At 31.1% G+C, this 20773-nt stretch overlaps 1 protein-coding gene across 2 annotated transcripts in view; it reads left to right on the plus strand.

Moving 5' to 3' along the window:
- LOC132732465 (matrix metallopeptidase-21-like) overlaps positions 1 to 20773 on the plus strand; it is a 71490-nt gene that overhangs the window by 34171 nt on the left and 16546 nt on the right. The window contains exons 1-2 of one of the 2 annotated variants that reach the window (XM_060718883.1): positions 9750 to 9898; positions 10531 to 11116. In XM_060718883.1, coding sequence (XP_060574866.1) covers positions 10952 to 11116 — 165 coding nt within the window. In that variant the 5' untranslated portion in view covers positions 9750 to 9898; positions 10531 to 10951. Of the gene's footprint in view, positions 1 to 9749; positions 9899 to 10530; positions 11117 to 20773 lie in introns of those variants that run through there. The other variant, XM_060718885.1, reaches the window with a different exon arrangement.

The raw sequence follows: 20773 nt of genomic DNA on the forward strand, positions 1-20773 counted from the left end.
TGCTTGATTTTTTGTGTTTTTTTTTATACAAATATGCATAATACATGGAGATAAACTATGAGTGCGTTAAACAATTCCACAGCCGCTGTTACGTTTCGATTTTTGTTTTGTCGACGTATTTCTTTCTTTCCCTCACTGTCTTTAATCCTGGTTGGTTGTTTTTGTCTGCGTACATCAACATCATCTATAAAACATATACGCAGATTTTACGTAAGTTTTTTTAACCTTTGTATGACATCGATGCAATTGTTGAAAGTGTAGGGGGACATTGAAATATTACCCAGACTGCTCTTTTATGGCCATCTACACCGAAATAAACAAGAGTTCCTCACGGTAGACATTTATGGATATAAATAAAGTTTGTATTGTCTCAAAATGATGGTGTTATGATGTGAAACGAGCGTTATATGTTTAAGTGAGCTCATGTTGATGTCATTTATTACATCTGAAGTCTTCGTCATGGTAACTGATACCCTTGATGTGATGAACCTTCTTTCTTATCCACGTGACTAGTATTAATTAAAGACACATTAAGCCTGAGAAACATTTGAGCCGCGTCACGACAAAACCAACATAATGGGTTTGCGACATGGATCCAGACCAGCCTGCGCATCCGCGCTGTCTGATCAGGATCCAGGTTGTTCGCTTACAGACCCTAAACGACCCTAAAACAAGTAGAGAACAGCATGGATCCTGATCAGATTGCGCGGATGCGCAGGCTGGTCTGGATCCATGCTGGTCGCAATCGCATTACGTTGGTTTTGACGTGACGCGGCTCTTTTTTTCTTCTTCTTTCTTTCTTTTCAAAAGCCAAATATGAGTTTCATAACGTTTAAATGCATGCAAGATGCTCATTACCTAGAGAAAGTAGCGCTGGTTGTACAAATAAAAAATTGTCATAAAATTTGCAAAATGTAAGCAAAATAATAATTTTATTGCCATGTGAAATATGAAACCCTTATAGATTTAGTAATTGAAAAAAATAAGACCAAAAGCAAAGATGGTTCAAGTACCAGTGCAATTTACCAGAGAGGATTCATTTATTTATTTATTTATTTATTTATTTATTTATTTATTTATTCATTCATTCATTCATTTTTATTTTTTTTTATATATTTTTAGCTATAAAAGGACACTGCAAAAGTTTTTTCTTGGGAAAAATAGTCTTAGTCTTTTATAACCAATAAAACAAATACGTAAGTAAGGAAGAATATATAAAGGATTTCAATATTTTTTATAAATACGGAATTTATTTTCATCAAATGCACTGTAATATGAAATATGAGCATTCTTATGCCACGAGATGGGAGTTAACTTCTATTTATAGAAACTGTAAACAATACAGTAAATAATACACTGTTATTAAAAATACAGAAAAATGAAAATATACATTTTATAATTATGATCAATGTATCTAAATATTTCACTTATAAGTTTATAATAAATTGACAAGCCGGTAAACAGTAAATGTATAAATTTGGAATTGAGAGTTTACATGTAAGACGTTCTGTTCTGTTCGTAACAAAACGTCGTTTGCGACTAAAAATATTTTGCGACTGTCTAATATTTTAATTAATAGATATTGTTTTTACATTGTCGCAAACCTATTTCCGTGCTTTTTGACCAACTGCAATGTTCATCGAAACTGAACTATTCAAATTCTCAATGCTTTATTTCGATGTTCATGTAGTTATTCATCGAGATGTTTTATATATTTTACTTGGATCCTCTTGTGGTTATTCTTCGAGAATTTCATCGATGATTCACTTGGATTTTCATGTAGTTATTCCTCCAGAATTTTATCGATGATGCAGTTGGATTTTCATCGATAATTTTATCGATGATTTACTTGGATCTTAATGTAGTTATTCTTCGAGAATTGTATCGAAGGTTTACTCGGATATTCATGTTGTTATTCTTCGAGAACTTTATCGATGTTTCATGTAGTTATTCCTCCAGAGTTTTATCGATGATGCACTTGGATTTTCATCGAGAATTGTATCTAAGTGTGGTTCTCCATATTATAGTTATTCATCGAAACTTTAATCGATGATTCACTTTGGACTTTTATGACTTTGATTTATAATTAAATGTTTAATCAAAGCACAATGAAAACAAACATTATATAAATATGCAGATTCTTTGTCTTTCTTGTTTTTTTTTTTTTCTCGTGATGAACTTTAAACATGCATAATTAATGTAATGTAAATCAAACCGGCGAGCACTAGGTGTAATATCGTAAATATTGTAAAGAAACGGTGTAGGGGGACATTGACATAGTATCTAGCTAAGAAGCAATTAGTTACCGTCAAAATTGGAAACAAAAGTTCACGTTGTGAGGTATGGTCACCAATCGAGTGTTTTAATTCTTACTGACAAGTTCATACTTGTTTGGAGAAAAGGACTTTAATTAAAGATATATAATAACATCTTCCTCAATACAGGTTTGTCTTTAAATATTATGTAAGAAAACGACCTTTTTCATGTTTAAACTATAGTATTACTATTAGTTTTCAATTTAAAATAAAAATTTTCAATTTTTTTAATAATATCTAGTTTAATTTATATAATTAATACTAGCGTACTTTAACTTATCAGATACGTCAGTTTGTACTTCACTAGCGTGGTAATGCTGGCAAGTATTTCAATTGCATCCAACCTGTTGCAGAAGATTACTTGTAAAAAAAAACTCCATGAATATGCAGAAAAGAATGACAATATTACGAATATTTAAACTGTGTTATCTTCGTTCTTGTGGCAATAAATTTTATGGAAGATTCTGTACTCTTTCAACTTAGCATTCTAAATAACCTAAGAATTTATCTACTTATATTATGATTTTCTGCTCGTACATAATCGCTGTCTGAGATCCTCAAATATTTTCTTAATGTTCGAAGCCCTTAAAATCTCCACCTAATTCCCGCTTATAATACTTAAACTTGTAGCGTTCCAGTGAACAAGTCTGCTAAGCTTGATGTCTTTACGAGTATGCATTGTTAAGACAATTCTCCTAAATACTGTTAGGAATGCCCCTTGTTGTGACTGTGGGTGGTAGATTGCCTATTTAGACAGCCGCTATTGGCATCAGGAACCTCTTTTTATACTTTAAAGCCGTCGTATTGATACCTATGCGCAAAATTATTTTATTGTGCAAAAGCTTAGGCTTTCGTCTGGAGAATGAGGTATTGAGGTGTTCACGATTGTAAAATCAGTTATTATACAAGGGCACGTGAAATGCGTTTCCTATGAAGATGGTAACTAATAGACCGCTAAACTGTTTTTGATTGAAGAATCTTTAACAATGCATCATTTTATTGTTCGACAATGGCTGCAAATTACATTACTTCTTGTGTGATAATGCAGAGCTATCAACAATGCGCGTAAAATCCCCGTAAAATAAACATAATATCGTCATAAAGCCATCCCTTACATTATTGTTTTTAACAGGAATGTTAATGTGTAATACTGCAGTTTTCAATTATTTAGTTGCATGGTTAAATTATGTACAAATGTATTATCTTATAACAAATAATATTCCAAATTCAGACAAGCAACAAACAGAGCTCATACTGGTCATCGTTTTTCTACTTTAAAGGAACGCGACTGAGGTCCATAAGCCTAAAATATAGACTTTGAATTTCTTATGGTGATTAGCTGAGACACTTAAAACAGAAATATATGTAACAGATAATTAAGAAATATTCTCAATAATAAATTGAAAAATCAAAGTTTGGTGCTTTTCTTAACCTGATTTGAGTGAATAGCATTGCAACGCTTTTCAATTTTGGGTCACTGTTTACAATTATAATAATTATTCTGGAAATAACGAAGTGAGTTCATGATCAGAAAGTTTGCACACGTGATGTTTGCACACAAGTTACAAACGAAGACCTATATCAAATGAAACATTAATCTCGGAAAATTACTTTCAGTTCCGTCATGTCAATAAAACTTCAGTGAAGTCCCTTTAATAACACAAACCTTAGTATAACAATGTATTATGTAATTTAGCGATTAAACTTTACATGTTTCTACACTCATCAGTTTATTACTCATTGTTTTGAACTCCACCCTGTTAAATTACATAATAAATGTCCAATCAATTAGGTTTAACACGAAGTGAACATACATCCCCTCCCTATACTAGGCTGTACAACATTCACATCTTCTCGCTTTCGTCGTAACTTGTGATGATAGCTAAAGCGAAATCTCCCGGTGCTGACAGATAACTCGTGTTAAAACAGGATTACATCAGACTCTAATGCAATGACAAAAACAGACAAAAAATTGGAGGACTTTTAAATGATCGCCAAAACCAGATAACCGAATACAATTGTTGCATAAAACCGACAATTTCTGTCCGATTAATTTCTATTCTCGGTAATATTCGGCGCTTCAAATGCGCTTCTTAGTTTAGATTCTACAAAACGGTCATCTAAGCTTAAGATTTTTTTTTAATCTTAGTTTAATATTTTAATTTTATCTTTGGAATGTTTTACATTTTACATTCGCTTTATATTTGCAGATTTCTTATTTTTTTGTTTCATTTAACACGTTTCATAATTAATTGAAACATCGTTACCCTCCAATTTTATCTTAACTACAATTTTTTTTTACTGATATAAGAGCAAGGCATTCCACAGTGTTACAGTTCATCTTTAGAAAGAAAAACAAGTGTTTAAAGAACCAAATGACGCTTGGTGATCTAGTAAAACATTTCCAGGGTGTTATGACATAAAAAGGAACCGATAATATTATAACATGAAAGGTTTTTATTGGTTCATTTCATTGAATCGTTTACAAAAACAATAGAAACAAAAAAGCTCCCCTAGTTATAACTTTGCTTCAATCTTACTTTACATTTTAATTCTAAAATGATGTGTTTTTTGTTTTGTTGTTTTTTGTTTTTGTTTTTTTTTTCTAATATTTTAGTCTGATGTTAGGAATAAAAATCGATGCATGATAAAAGACAAAAAAACGAACTGTAGATAAAACTAAGAATAATGTTTTGTAGAAGCGAATAAAAAAGAACATTGAAATAGACATCTTTATATCGCAAAATTTTATCTTCGCATAAAAGAACTATCTTTAAAGCGTAATTATAAAGTTGTTCTTGAGCACTCCAGAACTAAATTCGCACTTGGAATTTTTATCATTATTCTTTAACTGTTGTTCATATATTTCTATCAAATAAGCTAAAAAAAACATAACGTTTTCTATTTGCTTTTCTCTTTGTTTGTTTGTTTATTTATTTATTTATTTATTTATTTATTTATTTATTTATTTATTTATTTATTTATTTATTTATTTATTTATTTATTTATTTATTTATCTATTTATTTATTTATTTATTTATTTATTTGTATTTTACATAACAATTCATCATATGTGTATTATCAAATTACACGTTCACAATCCGTTACTTTTAAATGTGTTATTTGTATCCCACAGATATTTTAATGTTCTTTTTTTTCCCCTACTGAAAACATTCTTTTACAATGGAAGTTCAAACATATTTGCAAATATCAAAGATTGTTTAAACAATCATTTATACGATGTATAAGATAAAATATGTTGTAAAAAACTGTTTTTATTTTTTTTAAAAATACAAATTTTCAAATGAAATAAAATATATCATTTGATACTGTACAAGTGTTAAGAGTGCATTTTTGCAGTATCAGCAAAAAACATTTAAAAGCATTTAGTTCGACTTGCCAAATGTCTCTATCAAATCATCAAACCATCTACCTTTAATCTATCGTTGTATCAAAGCCTTTAATATATCATCGGTAAAGCTCAACTATTCAGACGGTACGATACAATCTAGTGAAAGTTTTATACTTGTTTTGACGCAACGCCTCACCCCACCAATATCGTACGAGAATTGCTAATATTTGTACAATGTGCAGACAAATCTACAAAAGCAATTGTCGCGACATTTAAAACATAGGATTGATTAGAAGTGCTTTTAAATTTGATTATTCTTTTTTCTTAAATCATAAGTTGCTTTCAAGTGAAAAAAGCACATTGAACTATATCCTAAATAAGCATATTTTTATATCACTTCATTTTTATAGCATTTAATGTTACAGGTCTACTAACGAAATTATCTTAGTTCTATTGCATAGCAAAAATGTATTAATAAATCTAAAACGTGTAAAATCGTTAAACATGTTTTATTCCTTAACAAACGAATTTTTGTCATAAAGTTTTGGGCAGTTATTTTCTTTCATAAACTCGCAGTCTTCGTGTCTTGCTAAGATATTTAAAATAGAAATTTGGTAATTAAGAATTAAACAAGCAACAATTAAGAATATCAAGGCTAAAACGTATACTAGTATTAAGAAGACCTTTCAGTCCGTTTCCATTAAATGTTCATTGAATGATTTTAACAGTAAAACATGCTTAGGTCTATTTATCAACGCGCCCTATTTTCGCGATCGATAGGATATTAAAGCCGAATGTTTAGATCTGTTTAAACACCATGTTTATCTTGTTTCAAAATCGGGCATTTATTGTGACGCATGAGTCACTCAAGAAAGTGTCATTAAAGAAAATGTCGCCTTGAAATATTAAACGTGCGTTTAATGAATGAAATAGGTGTTCACTTTTTTATGAACGGTTTATGAATTGATATAAAGTAAGCATTTGTATCATAATTTGAAAGAAGGTTGTAGGTTGAAGTCTTGTCTCGGGTAACTTATTAAAGTAATGTCTGAACTAAAGACGTATAATGTTTCTTTATCACACAGTTTGTGCTTTAGTGAAAATGAGAAAATGTTTGGACATTGTTTACTGAAAATTGATTTTGTATCATACGTAGAGCAATGTGAAATTCAAAACTCATTTGATGTATTTATTACAGCGAGTTGCAACTCTTTCACCATATTTCAATAAATTTATTATTTTGCGGACCTTTAATATGTGACATTGTGCTTACTTTGTTGCTATCAAGTTGAGTTGTTTCAGATGATCGGCAATTATAATTGGTGATTGACCAATACTTGACTTTTCATAGTTAAATATAAAATTGTACACAACTATGGAAATTGTCAAGTTATTTTTATTTTTACCTATTCACTGACCATTAACTTTTTACCATTTACTTTTGGGTGGGCAAAGGGTCGCTTTCAAGTGCGTTTATGTTATAATTAGTAGACGCTCCGATGTGAGAAAGACATAATTATGCTGCAAAAGTCTATAATAAAATGAAATTCATCTTCAATATCGTTCCATTGACACAGTATACTTTTCCGTCTATAGTTTTATAGCTATCTGTTTGCCATGACCGGAAACACTTTGTAAGACTAATGGATACGTGTGATAACAAGCCAATAAGACTTTTTGGATGTATATTCCAGATTAACTAATGAATATATATAGATAAACGCAGTTAAACATACTTTACAACGAAAGACATGTTCGGTTTTACTAATGAAACACCGTTAATTATCAGTGTTTATCCATACGAATTGACAGGTCGTTTCAGACTGACACCAGACTACCACTGCTTGAATAAAAAAAATCTTACCATATGAAACGATGATTGAACCTGTCCTTTGATGAGTTTAATGGTGGAAAATTTTGTTTATCACTAAGATACGCCGCTGTTGCATTAAGATTAATACAATTTCTGCTTGATGTGTGCACAAACCTTTTATTACAAGCCTTTAATGGTGTAAACTGCAACGGCGTGACATTTACAATTACAAATTTGAATATCTCTTCATTAATGTTTTTCAGTTGCATCGAAAGATTTGAATACAGTTTCTCCAATATCTGACAAATCGGTCATACCTTTTGATTTCATTCACAAACCACTTCAAAACTAATATTTACTTATGAAATGTAAAACTAATGATATAAGTGTATGATTTTCGATCGTTTTACGGCACAAAAAAGAGGGTGATAGCTCAAATTACTACCAAAGTTCATGCATGCAATTAGTATGAATGAAAATATCAAAAATTGCTTAGCTTTGATGCCAACCATAAAATGCATATGCTAAGGCTGTTTTAAGGCTAGCCAAGCAACGGTGATATTCTCATTTATCAGTCCAATGGTTTTACACCTTGGCTATACTAGAGTAAACACTCATCGCATTGCAATGTTTGATGTTAAAACAAGATATAAAGTGAAGTAAACGGCCAAAGTTTGTACGATATCCATAAATGTAAAACAGCTAATACCCTTAATCATTCGATGGGGATTCATTCATAGTCTAAGTTTATTTAAGAGGCGTGTTTAGGACGGGCTAAGTCTCTGAAGAACTTCTTAATGGTAGTAACAAAAACAAAAGCTTTTTGAAAGAGATTGACTGTATTGTCGGTTGTACCTTTTACGGACATTTAAATGTTGCAACCCAATTATATCGTATTTATATGCTTATTTGATTTCAATGCGCGGTAAAAATGTATTTTTAAAGCCAAAATGCAGGTAAATACATAGATATTTTATAAGTTTAACTTAAATTACCTAATTAAACTGACAAACAGTTCCCATATCTTAGAAATTTGGTCCAAATATTTTGTGTCTACAATAAGAAGACTTTATTTGATCTTATGAAAATCTATTTCAACAAATATTTGATATGACAGTGTTAGGCTTAGTCCTTTTACTTAAATCATTTCACTTGTAATTTAAGCCCAGTTGCTTAATGTCTACAGAATAATAACCCTATACGGAATGCAAAGTCGCTAGCCGGAGCTTTGTAGGATGCCATTATAAATGTACATTAATTGTCATTAAATAATGATTCTTCTTTTCATTAGCTGTCCTCTGTAAGAATAAAATTCTTCAGCGTTTAAAGGCAAGCTGCAAGAATTAAGCGACTTTTAACTAAAACAAGTAAAGCTAAAAGACTTGCTTGAACATTCAATATGATGAATTATTTAACGTTATACTTTTCACACGCGTTGCTTCAGTAACGGTTTACTTCTCTGAAATAATGTCTGTATTGGCGGGAAAAAAATAACGAATAGAATCTACGTTCAATACACTGTCTTCTGCGGAGAAGGTTCTTAGCTGTCTGCGATATTTACATGCACTGTAACAGTGTAAATATTATTTCACTATAACGAAGTAATATTGAGATTTATTTTGAGAGATCGTCTTCGCATTGACATTTAACCCTGTATTTTGCAGACGAGAAGGTTTCTTAGACGTTCTCAGATGGGCTTTTATAGATCATTCTCGATGACTCAGTGTTGTTTCTGTTTAAAATATGTCGTCTGCAGATTGGCCAGGTTTTCTCGACGGAATTACTTTTGTCAGTATTTACGTAAAAGCATAATTTAGGTTCTTTTAATATTTAAGGAAAGAGACCCTATATTTACAGCAAGCTTTTATACGTACTGATATAATGTATATATATATTAAACTATAAAAGTGAAAATGTCGGTTTACAACTTTACATAAATTTCTACTTGTAGTTAAATCGTTCATTTATATTATATAATTTTTATTATCGGCAATATAATATTAAATATAACTTGTACTAAATGCTTCAATTAATTAGAATGTAGATCTAAAGAAGTATAAATAACAATACATTTAATTAACACGTAAACTGGCTAAGAGTTGAATGAAGCGTTCATTCCGATGGCCGAGATGTGACTGACTTACAGACGAGTCTGAGATATAGACTGGTACAGTTTGGCATTATTTCTGCGCATGCGCACTGTACGCGAGCTGATTATAATTAGATAAATATACCACTTGTATGATTGCTGTTATTTAGTCTGAAGATATATAATATCATATTGTGTCTCACTCTTCGCAAGTAAACTACAATAACAGCCTAGGTTTTCTACGTTTACCACATAATAGCCGGTCTGCTTGTCATGTACTGTAGTGCATGGGAAAACGTTAAACGCGTTTAGATATAAGTCGCATGGCGGTAATAAAGATTTGTAAACTATTGAATTTGTAGCATACAGGATTTTAATTTTATATACTAAAATATTCAATAAATATAGTGTAGAAGGGGACAAACTATTTTTTGCTTTTTTGTGAACTGCAATCTTTTTTTAAAAAAATAAGTTCAAAAAAATAAAATATAGGACAGAATAAATTTTTATTTTGATACATTTTGAAACGTTTAAACATTAAAGAAGGCTTATTTAACATGGTGGAGAAGAGCTGTTGTAAATCGTATATAATAAAACAGTCGTTGACGGAGTGAACATGTTCTTTGCACAATAAGATCAAGATGTGAGGTGGTTCGTACAAGTTTAGATAATCGTGGAATATCACTCGGATTAATAACGTAGAAAATAAACTTACCAATACACGGTTTCATAGTCATTAAGTGAAAGGAATGTTTATTGGACACTTGTCGAGGTACTTCAAATTTAGGGGGCTTTAGTCACTCAATAGTCTAGTGGAGTTATTTAAAATCAGGAAACCAAAGTTGGTCGGACCATATGAGGTGGAGGCAATATTTTCATGCTTTATAATCACGCTTCTTTGATTAAGAGTGTTTTTTTCGTTCCATCGGGAATTGATTTGTATTTATTTGTGTGTTTACAGGGGTGTTTAAATTGATGCTATATCAGAAGATGAAGCTGTCTGCATGGATTAGCTCGAGACCTTCCGGCAAAGACGGGAGTGTTTAATTCAAAAGAAAGTTGTGATACTCTGTTTTTGGATATCTATATTCATCAAAAGTGTTTTATTATTATAATTATTTATGGATATAATATAATTATAACGTGAAGTACTATTCAAAGATGATGTTTTCACTGTAGTACATATACAATATATGAGTTACTATACAGTACAAGAATATAGGGAACAATTTTACATGGGATATTATGTTATCCAATATCTGTTCGGGTCGACAGACGATCGTTATGAACCATATAACACATAGATTATTTATTATCGTAGAAACAAATACTGCAATTACTGGATATTGACCTGCTGGATTTAATCCAACACTATAAAGACTATGGCCTCGGAATGGTATAGCCCACTAACCGCCTTCTGTTTAGTTACCGTGCTGCTGGGGTCGAGTTTAGGAGAGAAGTTCTACCAATACCGGGACCATCGGGACCAAGCCATGTACGAGAAACGGAAAAGTTCATTATCAGTCCATAATAAAATTGAGGCAGAGGTATAATAATTTTTCATTATATTTGTTGTTGCTATTGTTGTTTTTAAGTGTGTTTTAAGTAATCCTATGATAATTCGAAATTGATATATTTGAAATGATAATTTGAATTTTAGGCACAAATTTTTTTCCCACTTAAATAGAGTAAAAAAAAAAACTAAGACGTCATAACCGTGAGATAATGTCAGACTATCAGTATTAATGTGTATAAGTACTTTTGTAGATATAAAATGGTTTGAGTGTCCTTATGTTTAGATCAGGATTTAATGCGGTAACAACCGCACCCCCCCCCCCTCCACCGCCTTATGAAATATAAATTTTCAGTAAAAGTTACGTCGTTAAAGGAAATTAATTAATATAATCTGAATGTACTAATCATTTTATCGAAATAATTTGCATCTAAAATGTCAAAATTTGGTGCCATTGCAATTGAAGTTACATTAATGTCATATTAAGTACAATGTAATTTATTGGCCTATACTCTGTAATATCGAATACGCGATGAACAGTGAGGGAAACCCCATGCGTGCCAACTATTGTAAAAATGACAAAAATGTGCAAAATTATAAGATCGGTTTCAAGAGAAGTACATGAAATAGTATATTATATTTATTATATTATATAGTATATTAAAAGAAGTGGAAACAAAAGCCGAGCAAAATGCAAATCAGGTCAATATAAGTGTTCAACACACTCTTTCTTTATGAAACTCGATACATAAAAATACAAAAAACAACAACTGATCATGCAACGGGGATTTTACAACGCCATTGCCAAAGTCTCAATCTATTTAAACGAACCAAAATCTGTTACTTAAATCGTAAAAATTACATTTGGGTTTTTATATATCTAAACTATTACCAGTACAATTGATGTAGTTAACGCAGTGCAACGTAAAATCGGTGAAATATATACTCGTATCTACAAAATTAGCATAGATTTAATGAAAAGGGGAACTCTGTGGTCAGAGGGAGTTACCCTAATTTTCGATACAAAGCTCATGCTGTATACAAATTTAAAACACATGTTTTGGAAGAAAATAAAATGACATGCACGAAGAAAGGAAAATTTAAAAGAGAATACATGGTTTTTGCATTAGTGCATTTTATAAAATGGGGTATGAATATTTTTGATGTTTGGCCTCTGCAAGAATCTAAGGTTTTGTTGTTTGTGCACAGGGTTCTTGACTTTACTTTGATATCTATTAAAGGAGTGTAGAGCACTTTTTACAGTTATGTTCATAATTTTAAACGATTTACATAAACAATTATAAGATGTCGTGTGACCGTTAACATTTGTTAAACAAACAGTTTGCCAACGGTATAGTTATAAAGAAAAGGTCAAACGCACTAGTATTTCAAAGTAATGGTATTTCAAAGTTTTGCGTTATCATGCCACTTAATTTTTAATAACATTTTTATTGGTACTTCTTTGATACCATTACAATAAAAATTATATTATGGTAACTTTCTTCACTGTGAATGTATTTCGTTTTGTCGGATTGACACTTATCAGCGAAGTCTTTTTAACAATAAATTACCCGATTTATCAATTAGCAAATTGTTGCTTGTACTGTATATATAGATCTATATAATATAAATATCGTTTGGCCATTTTACAAACGGATACATAAATAGTGCACACTCATTCCGTGACTAAACAAAAAAGTTAACGGGCCGGAGTAAATACCAATACACTAGAAGAAATATTGCTTAATCCAAATTTTTCACGATTGTATAAATTCTAACAATAAATAATATATCCCATTTCATTTAACAACGTGTATTTTATGTGTAATTGATTTTGCTAAAGTAACTGTTAGTGGTTATCAACATACACTTGGCTGATTTAATTACTTTACTAGCCATTGCTTCATTAAACGGCCAGTCTCCCCCTAGTGTTAACAAATACTTGAAGCTAGTTTTCTTCGGTAAGTTATCAAACTTTCCTGTAACAGAAGATATCTGCACCTAATGCGTCAACTATCTTATTACATGTAAGGTTCCCGACCATGCACGGTTTTATATCATTTTATCGTGCACGTCTGTACCATCTTTTTAATATCTCTTTTGAACAAGCATCTTAAATTCAGATTACACATTTCACAATTGTTCTCTTGGACCTATGGCTGCACTACAAACTCCACAGTTTTTGTTTTTTATGATTCTATTTTTTATTTGAAAATTATCTTCGTTTTACGAGTGCACAAGTGCAGAAGCTTCGAAAGTGCAAACTTCGTAATCGTGTTATAAATCATCTAGTGTTTCTCTAGCCAAGGATGACGTCACACATGCCATTGTTAAAATTCGCGCATTTTACTATAAGATACATTACAATATTGCCTATTAATGCCATTTTTGTGGTTTTGAAATTTCCATTACATAAAAATTGCAAATCAGGCGGCGTAAATACCCATTCAGAAATGCTATTTCATTCATTCAAGTATGAAAAGTATCAACAAAATACTATCAAAGTTTGTAATCAGTACACTTATTTGACAATACATATCAGATTTTACGTTATAAAAGCATAATAGTTGCCCTTTCGTTGGTAAGATACTTCTCACTGACCCATGCAACCTTAAATGCGTTAAAACACGAAATAAAAAAAAAATGAATTTATAACATAGTTAATTTGACTACTTATAAAGCCTTGGTTAATACCGCGGAATGATTCATTGCACGGGTAAATGCATGTTATGTACATTTTTATGCTATTTCATAATGCTTTTTATACAATCTTTATCGAATTAAAATCAAATATACTATATAAAGAAAACTGATATAGGAAAATATATAGGATATAAATTATTGTTTATATTGGTTAATATGCACGTGTCAATGACAGCGTATGACTAATGCATGCCTTTTATTTCTATAAATTATTTTCCACAATCTAGAACAATTCTTAAAAAACTATATGTATATAATTATGTACTCGTATATAACTGTACATACGCGAGAAAACAGACGCCAAAAAAAGATAGAGTGGTACATATTTAGCTGATTGCATTAGTCATATATTTAGTTTTGTTTATTGTTTACTTCTTTCTTGTACCCGCGTGATAATATTAAACATGTGTAATGCATGTATACAAATATGGTTCGTGTAATTACTTTACAGTGATATAAGTTGACCCTAATTTTATCAAGTAGACCGTATTTAAGACTAAAGAGAAAATTCGCGTGCTAACATCGAATCAGACATTTAAATTACGTTCCTTAAAGTGTTATTAATGAAAAACGTCTTACAATCACAAATCATTTCATGAATCATCCAGGGAATATATTATACTGGTTCCGTATGCATTAATGAAAGGTCCTAAGCGGCATTCTCCCTAATTTGATAGTTTATGAGAAGCCTGAACTATACGTATATTAGATAACGAAAAATGGGGTGAGTCACCTCACTGAATTAAAGACAAGTCCATTGAACAGTTTCTGCGCGATAATCAACTTGTATTTTGAATAAATACAAAATACATATTCTATTTCAGAGAGCCCATTTTGTAACAGGTTATATTAGATGGCAAACGATGTATTTATATAAATTTTCTATTCGATTTACCTTGGATACGACCGTCATTTGACGGTATCAAAGAATAATTTAGCATTTAATTAAATTAGTCATATTTAAGGGATGGCTAGACGAAATACGGGTGGTAATACCTCCGCAAAAACCTTTGCAGACTTATATGCATAATAGGATGTAAATTAAAGAAAATATTAACTTTAAATGGTCACAGATGCCAAAATCACATGAAAATTAGGATTGCGTAATGTAAATACACGTGATTGTGATGGGTTATTAATTCTGTTAACTCATTCATGATAAGCCTGTATTTGTATATGTAATGATATGTTTTTTGTATGACATCACCGCATTAATAAGCAATGAAGAATGTAACATTTATTTCTACATATGTTTTATCTATGTATATGCGTTTAAACTGTTTAATATATGAATATATATACACCAACGATACACGTGTACCGGACTAATGATTACAAAATACATATATATAAAGATACACGCGTAGTACAAAATACACATACCCATGATAGACGTGTAGTACAAAATACATGCACGTGTAGTGCAAAATACATTCATATACCCATGATACACGTGTAATACAAAATACATACACCCATGATACACGTGTAGTACAAAATACACACACCCATGATACACGTGTAGTACAAAATACATATACCAATGATACACGTGTAGTATAAAATACATATACCCATGATATACGTCTAGTACAAAATGCATATACCCATAATACACGTGTAGTACAAAATACATATACCAATGATACACGTGTAGTACAAAATACACATACCCATGATACACGTGTAGTATAAATACATATACCAATGATATACGTGTAGTACAAAATACATATACCCATGATACACGTGTAGTACAAAATGCATATACCCAAGATACACGTGTAGTACAAAATACATACACCCATGATACACGTGTAGTACAAAATACATAAATAGACCCATGATACACGTAAAGTACAAAATACATATACCCATGATATACGTGTATTACAAAATACATATACCCATGATACATGTGTAGTACAAAATACACATACCCATGATACACGTGTAGTATAAATACATACACCCATGATACACATGTAGTACAAAATGCATATACCCATGATACACGTGTAGTACAAAATACACATACCTATAATACACGTGTAGTATAAATACATACACCCATGATACACATGTAGTACAAAATGCATATACCAATGATACACGTGTAGTACAAGATACATACACCCATTATACAGGTGTAGTACAAAATGCATTTAGCCATGATACACATGTAGTACAAAATGCATTTACCCGTGATACACGTGTAGTACAAAATACATACACCCATGATACAGGTGTAGTACAAAAATATATACCCATGATTCACGTATAGTACATAATACATATAGCCATGATACACCTGTAGTACAAAATACATACACCCATGATACACGTGCAGTACAAGATACATACACCCATGATACACATGTAGCACAAAATACATACACCCATGATACACGTGTAGTACAAAATACATACACCCATGATATTCGTGTAGTACAAAATACATATACCTATGATACACGTGTAGTACAAAATACATACACCAATGATACACGTGTAGTATAAAATACATACACCTATGATATACGTGTAGTATAAAATACATACACCCATGATAGACGTGTAGTACAAAATATGTATAAAACATGGTACACGCGTAGTACAAAATACATACACCCTTGATATACATTTTCTCATATCATTCCATTCTACAGACTGCATTTTATTGTATACATTACCCTTTTTGTAAAAAAAGAACACCAGAAACAAACTTCGATTACGTTCCTCCAATATGCCACTGTGTTTTTGTAAAAGGAAATAAACCAAAAATAAACAATAAATAGTCAAACCTTTGGCTACTTTTTCATTACCGAGAAAGCGTGACTATGTCTTAACTATAATATTGTCTTTACCTTTTTACTATAAACTATCACTAAATATATTTTTGCACATTTAAGCATGATTTCATTATCAAATAAATGCAATTTCCCATATCATTACAGACTTTTAAAGTACATCAGCATATCTTTTTACCTGCTTCTCTTTTTTGCGAAGCAAGTACCATTTGTATTGCATAACCACTTGTTGCTAAAACAAGTGTGATAATCTTTGGATGTTGATAAATTCTGTGTAATTTCTGTATATATATCCGGTATGAGCACCAGTTAAGCAGATGTTATATTGTATGAATCAGTGTTAAGACAACTTTCGTTACTGTATCTGTTTTTTCTGGATGTTAATCTAAGACCTCCCCAAGTGTGCCGTTACGTATCAGACAGGCTGTTTTTCAACTGTCAGGTGTTGCCTTGCTCTTGGATTTTTTTTATTCTTCAGCATCACAGGCAGGTTGTAAACTCAGATATTAACACCCTGTTGTTATTTGGCAACACTTTCGCCCCAACTTGTTGTAATGTATGCACTAATGACTGTCTATGAGAGAGTATTGTTATTGTTCCAAAACGCATGAGTTTAAAATTTCGTAGACTAGATTAAATGGGAAATCCATATGTTATATAAAGGGGGCGTTTCCCGACAACAAAAAGCAAAGAACTAAAGAGAAATAAAATTTATCATACTGAGATTTTCATTTTCAAGTCGTCTTCACTGGCTATTGATTAATTTGAGATCGTTCTTTTTCACTGTTCTCATGATTGTGATATTAACACCATTCGAAACATATCAACAGCTCTATCGAATGTATATACATTTGCTGTTGTTGTTTGTTTATTAATTAAATCATTACAGCCAGTTATATCAATAATTTTTTTTTTCAATATGCAATACCAAATTCGCAGAAAATGTACTATAGCACCGAAACCGTTTCAAGGTTTCTCCAAAATTTCCTGATTTAATGTCTTAACAAAAAATCGAGATATAGAACAAAAACCAACATGAAACAGTCTACACTGAAAGCTAATCGCCTCGTGTACTTGAAACTTGTTCTAGACAGAAGAAGGAACTAGTTTACAACGTACCGAGACTAGTTCATGTTTAAATTGTCTTGGCATAAATCACTTTACGGGAGCACACATCCCGGAGCAGGTATAAATATCATGCGGAAGGATGGCGGCGATGATATCTTGACCAAACAGCTTGTTTTGTCGTCATTTACACATCTAACATTTATCCATTTCATGGTGGTCTATTTCAAAAGAAGCAGAAATGAACAATTGCCACAGTTTTCTGTTATTAAGAATATGTGAAGACGTCAACAGTAACATACCTTGTACTGTCCACTTACTGAACCGAGTTTAGAATATTTTTCAGCATTTTCTCACAATTGCATATGAATTATATGATTCATTTTAACACGAAATACAGTATGTATGTAAAATATAATGTATATACAGTCGCAAATTGTGTAACAAGTAGTTGCTTCGCTATAACACGATAATTGCTTCGTGTAAACATGATACATACATTTACTTCAATCAATAACAACAACAAAGTTAATATAAACATGTATTCATTTATTGACATTTAGACACATAGTAAATATATTTTAAAGTAATTAATTAAGTCATTAAAATCAACAGTAACCTTTAACATCGCTTATTTCAACACAGTGGTTTTGTTGTCATTTAAAATGATCACTAGTAAAAGCACTTAAGTTTGATATTGCGTCCAAAGGGCAATTATAAGTTGCAAAAGTACACTGCCAGTATAGAGCCAAGTCATTCAATACAGTGCTTACTCAAAATGTGTGATGAAACTAGCAATAACATTTTAAATTGTCACCCGTGGCGCACTTTTGTACACAAATGTTAACTAAAATGGGAGTAGAACATAAAGGCAAAATCCAAATGTCAGGACAAAAGTTGACCAAAAACACAGTATATATGTACCCATTTAAGGACATTGATGAACACATTTTTGAAATTATTAACATATTAGTATTTTTCTCTTTTTTTTTTAAGTACGAAAACGCTTTTCCTTGAAGAATGAAATAAGTAAATGTTTGAAGGATTAAAAATGTGATGGCATCGTCTTTTTTTCCTGATCATCTGTACTTTTGTACGTTAAATGATATTTATGTTAACGATATATTTTTGACGTACGTCATGACGTCACTGTATAATACTTCAAAGAGAATTATAAACGTGTTACATGATTTATGTCCTTACACATGCATACTTCAAACATAAAAATAATACTTGATGAATACATAAAATAATTACACATAAAAAAGTCTTAAAAATCTTGTCATGTGACCCTTGTTTGAAAGTGATTAAAACGCACTCGATGTACCGTTATTTACCCCGAAGAAAAAACCAACAAAATATTTCGCGCGATTCTGTTACACGCGGTCGTATTCAAGGAAATTACCAAGAGCTTTGTGCCGGGGATGTAATTCATTACAAATGCACATAAATGTGTGATTAATTGGTGTAAATTCCATCAGCTTGTCTGCTGCCATCATTTACATACAACCGGCGTACTATACTTATTATTATTATTCTTATAATTTGTTAATGTACTGTTTGAACTAGTGTAGCGGCCTTGAAGCAAATTTTAGAGATAGCTCTAGCATATAGTACCAAGTATTTGCTATTGTTTCATCTACCACATTTATTTATTAAGTACTCATTAAATTGATTCCCGTAATTCTTTCATATTATGCGGATGTTGAAATCGGTTAATCAAGATGAAAATGTACGTTATGGGTGAATCTGTACCCTATAAAACTAAATCTCTCCATACATTTTATAGAAATTTAATTGTGCTAGGTTTTTTGTTTTTTTTGCTGTACTTATAAATTCTTGAATTCAGATGAAAAAATAACAGGTATCTTTCTTAGTTGTATAAGGGATATACACCCTGCATCGGCTTGCTTTTGAACTTTATTTTATCTTGAAGGTTTATTATATAGTTATAAAAAAATGAGTTTAAATTTTCTATTGTAGAAGGTTATAGAACGGACAAGACGCATTGATAATTTCATTAAAATGTATACATTAATAGTTCAACGTTATGAACGTCTTAACCTTTGAGCTAACTCATAGGTGCAAATAAATGACGAATAAACTTTGGAACCCTTTACAAAAAATATGAACAAACGATTAAAATTTATGACACAGTTTCCGCTGATTTTGAAAAGAACCATGTTTTTGGCAAACTTATCTGGCAGAGTTTGTGTTATTGGGGGAGGAAGGAATGATTCTGTCTTAAATAATCTGCCATAAAATCACCAGCAGCATGAGTTTCGCGAACTTATCGAATTTATCATGTTTTCAAACACCTTATCGCGGAAATTTGATAGATTTTTTCGGGTCTATATTGTTCAAATGGTTCGGACGCGCTCGTTTTTTTGTTGTTGTTTTTTTTTTTCGAGAGAAACTATAATCTACATTCTGTATCAGTATTCTAGTTTAATTTTGTTTTATCTGTTTTTACTTTTTTCTGTCTAGGCAGATCAGCATGTTCTAAGATATCTTCTTGAACGTTTAATGATGCATTATAGCGTATAAACGTAGCTTATTCAATAACTCGGTCAGATACTGTTTCAGTTAATATATTCATACATCGTTTTCTTTTGACTATTTGTTAATTTTTTTCCTATTGTTTACTCTTTCTGCATTACTTCTGTTTAAGTATATGATAAAACATTAAAATTTATGCATTCATAATATGGTGGCATATTTCTGCCACCAGATAACCTGATATCTAACTAGTTAATTAAGAGGTTAACTAGTTACGTAACTAGTTAACCTGATAACTAACTAGTAAGGTATCAGGTTAACTAGTGGCAGAAATATGCCACCATACATTCATTTACAAAAAAAATATAAATGAACATATGATATGTGTAAGGTAAAAATGTTCAGAAAATCTTTGAATGGTACGATAACATTTTATAGAATAATGCTGCAAGCCCAGATGTTAAATTTATGAATCGTACTATAAATTGTATCTAAAATAAAAAAGTTTTATAGCTTTGTATTGAAACAATTGACCGCTATGTTGATTATGAAGATTAATAGTGGGTTGTTATATCATTATAATTTTATAGTAAACAAATATTGCCGCAACGTTA

Source organism: Ruditapes philippinarum, unplaced genomic scaffold, assembly GCF_026571515.1.
Source record: "Ruditapes philippinarum isolate M1 unplaced genomic scaffold, ASM2657151v2 ctg1293_1_1_1_1, whole genome shotgun sequence".
Taxonomy (NCBI): domain Eukaryota; kingdom Metazoa; phylum Mollusca; class Bivalvia; order Venerida; family Veneridae; genus Ruditapes; species Ruditapes philippinarum.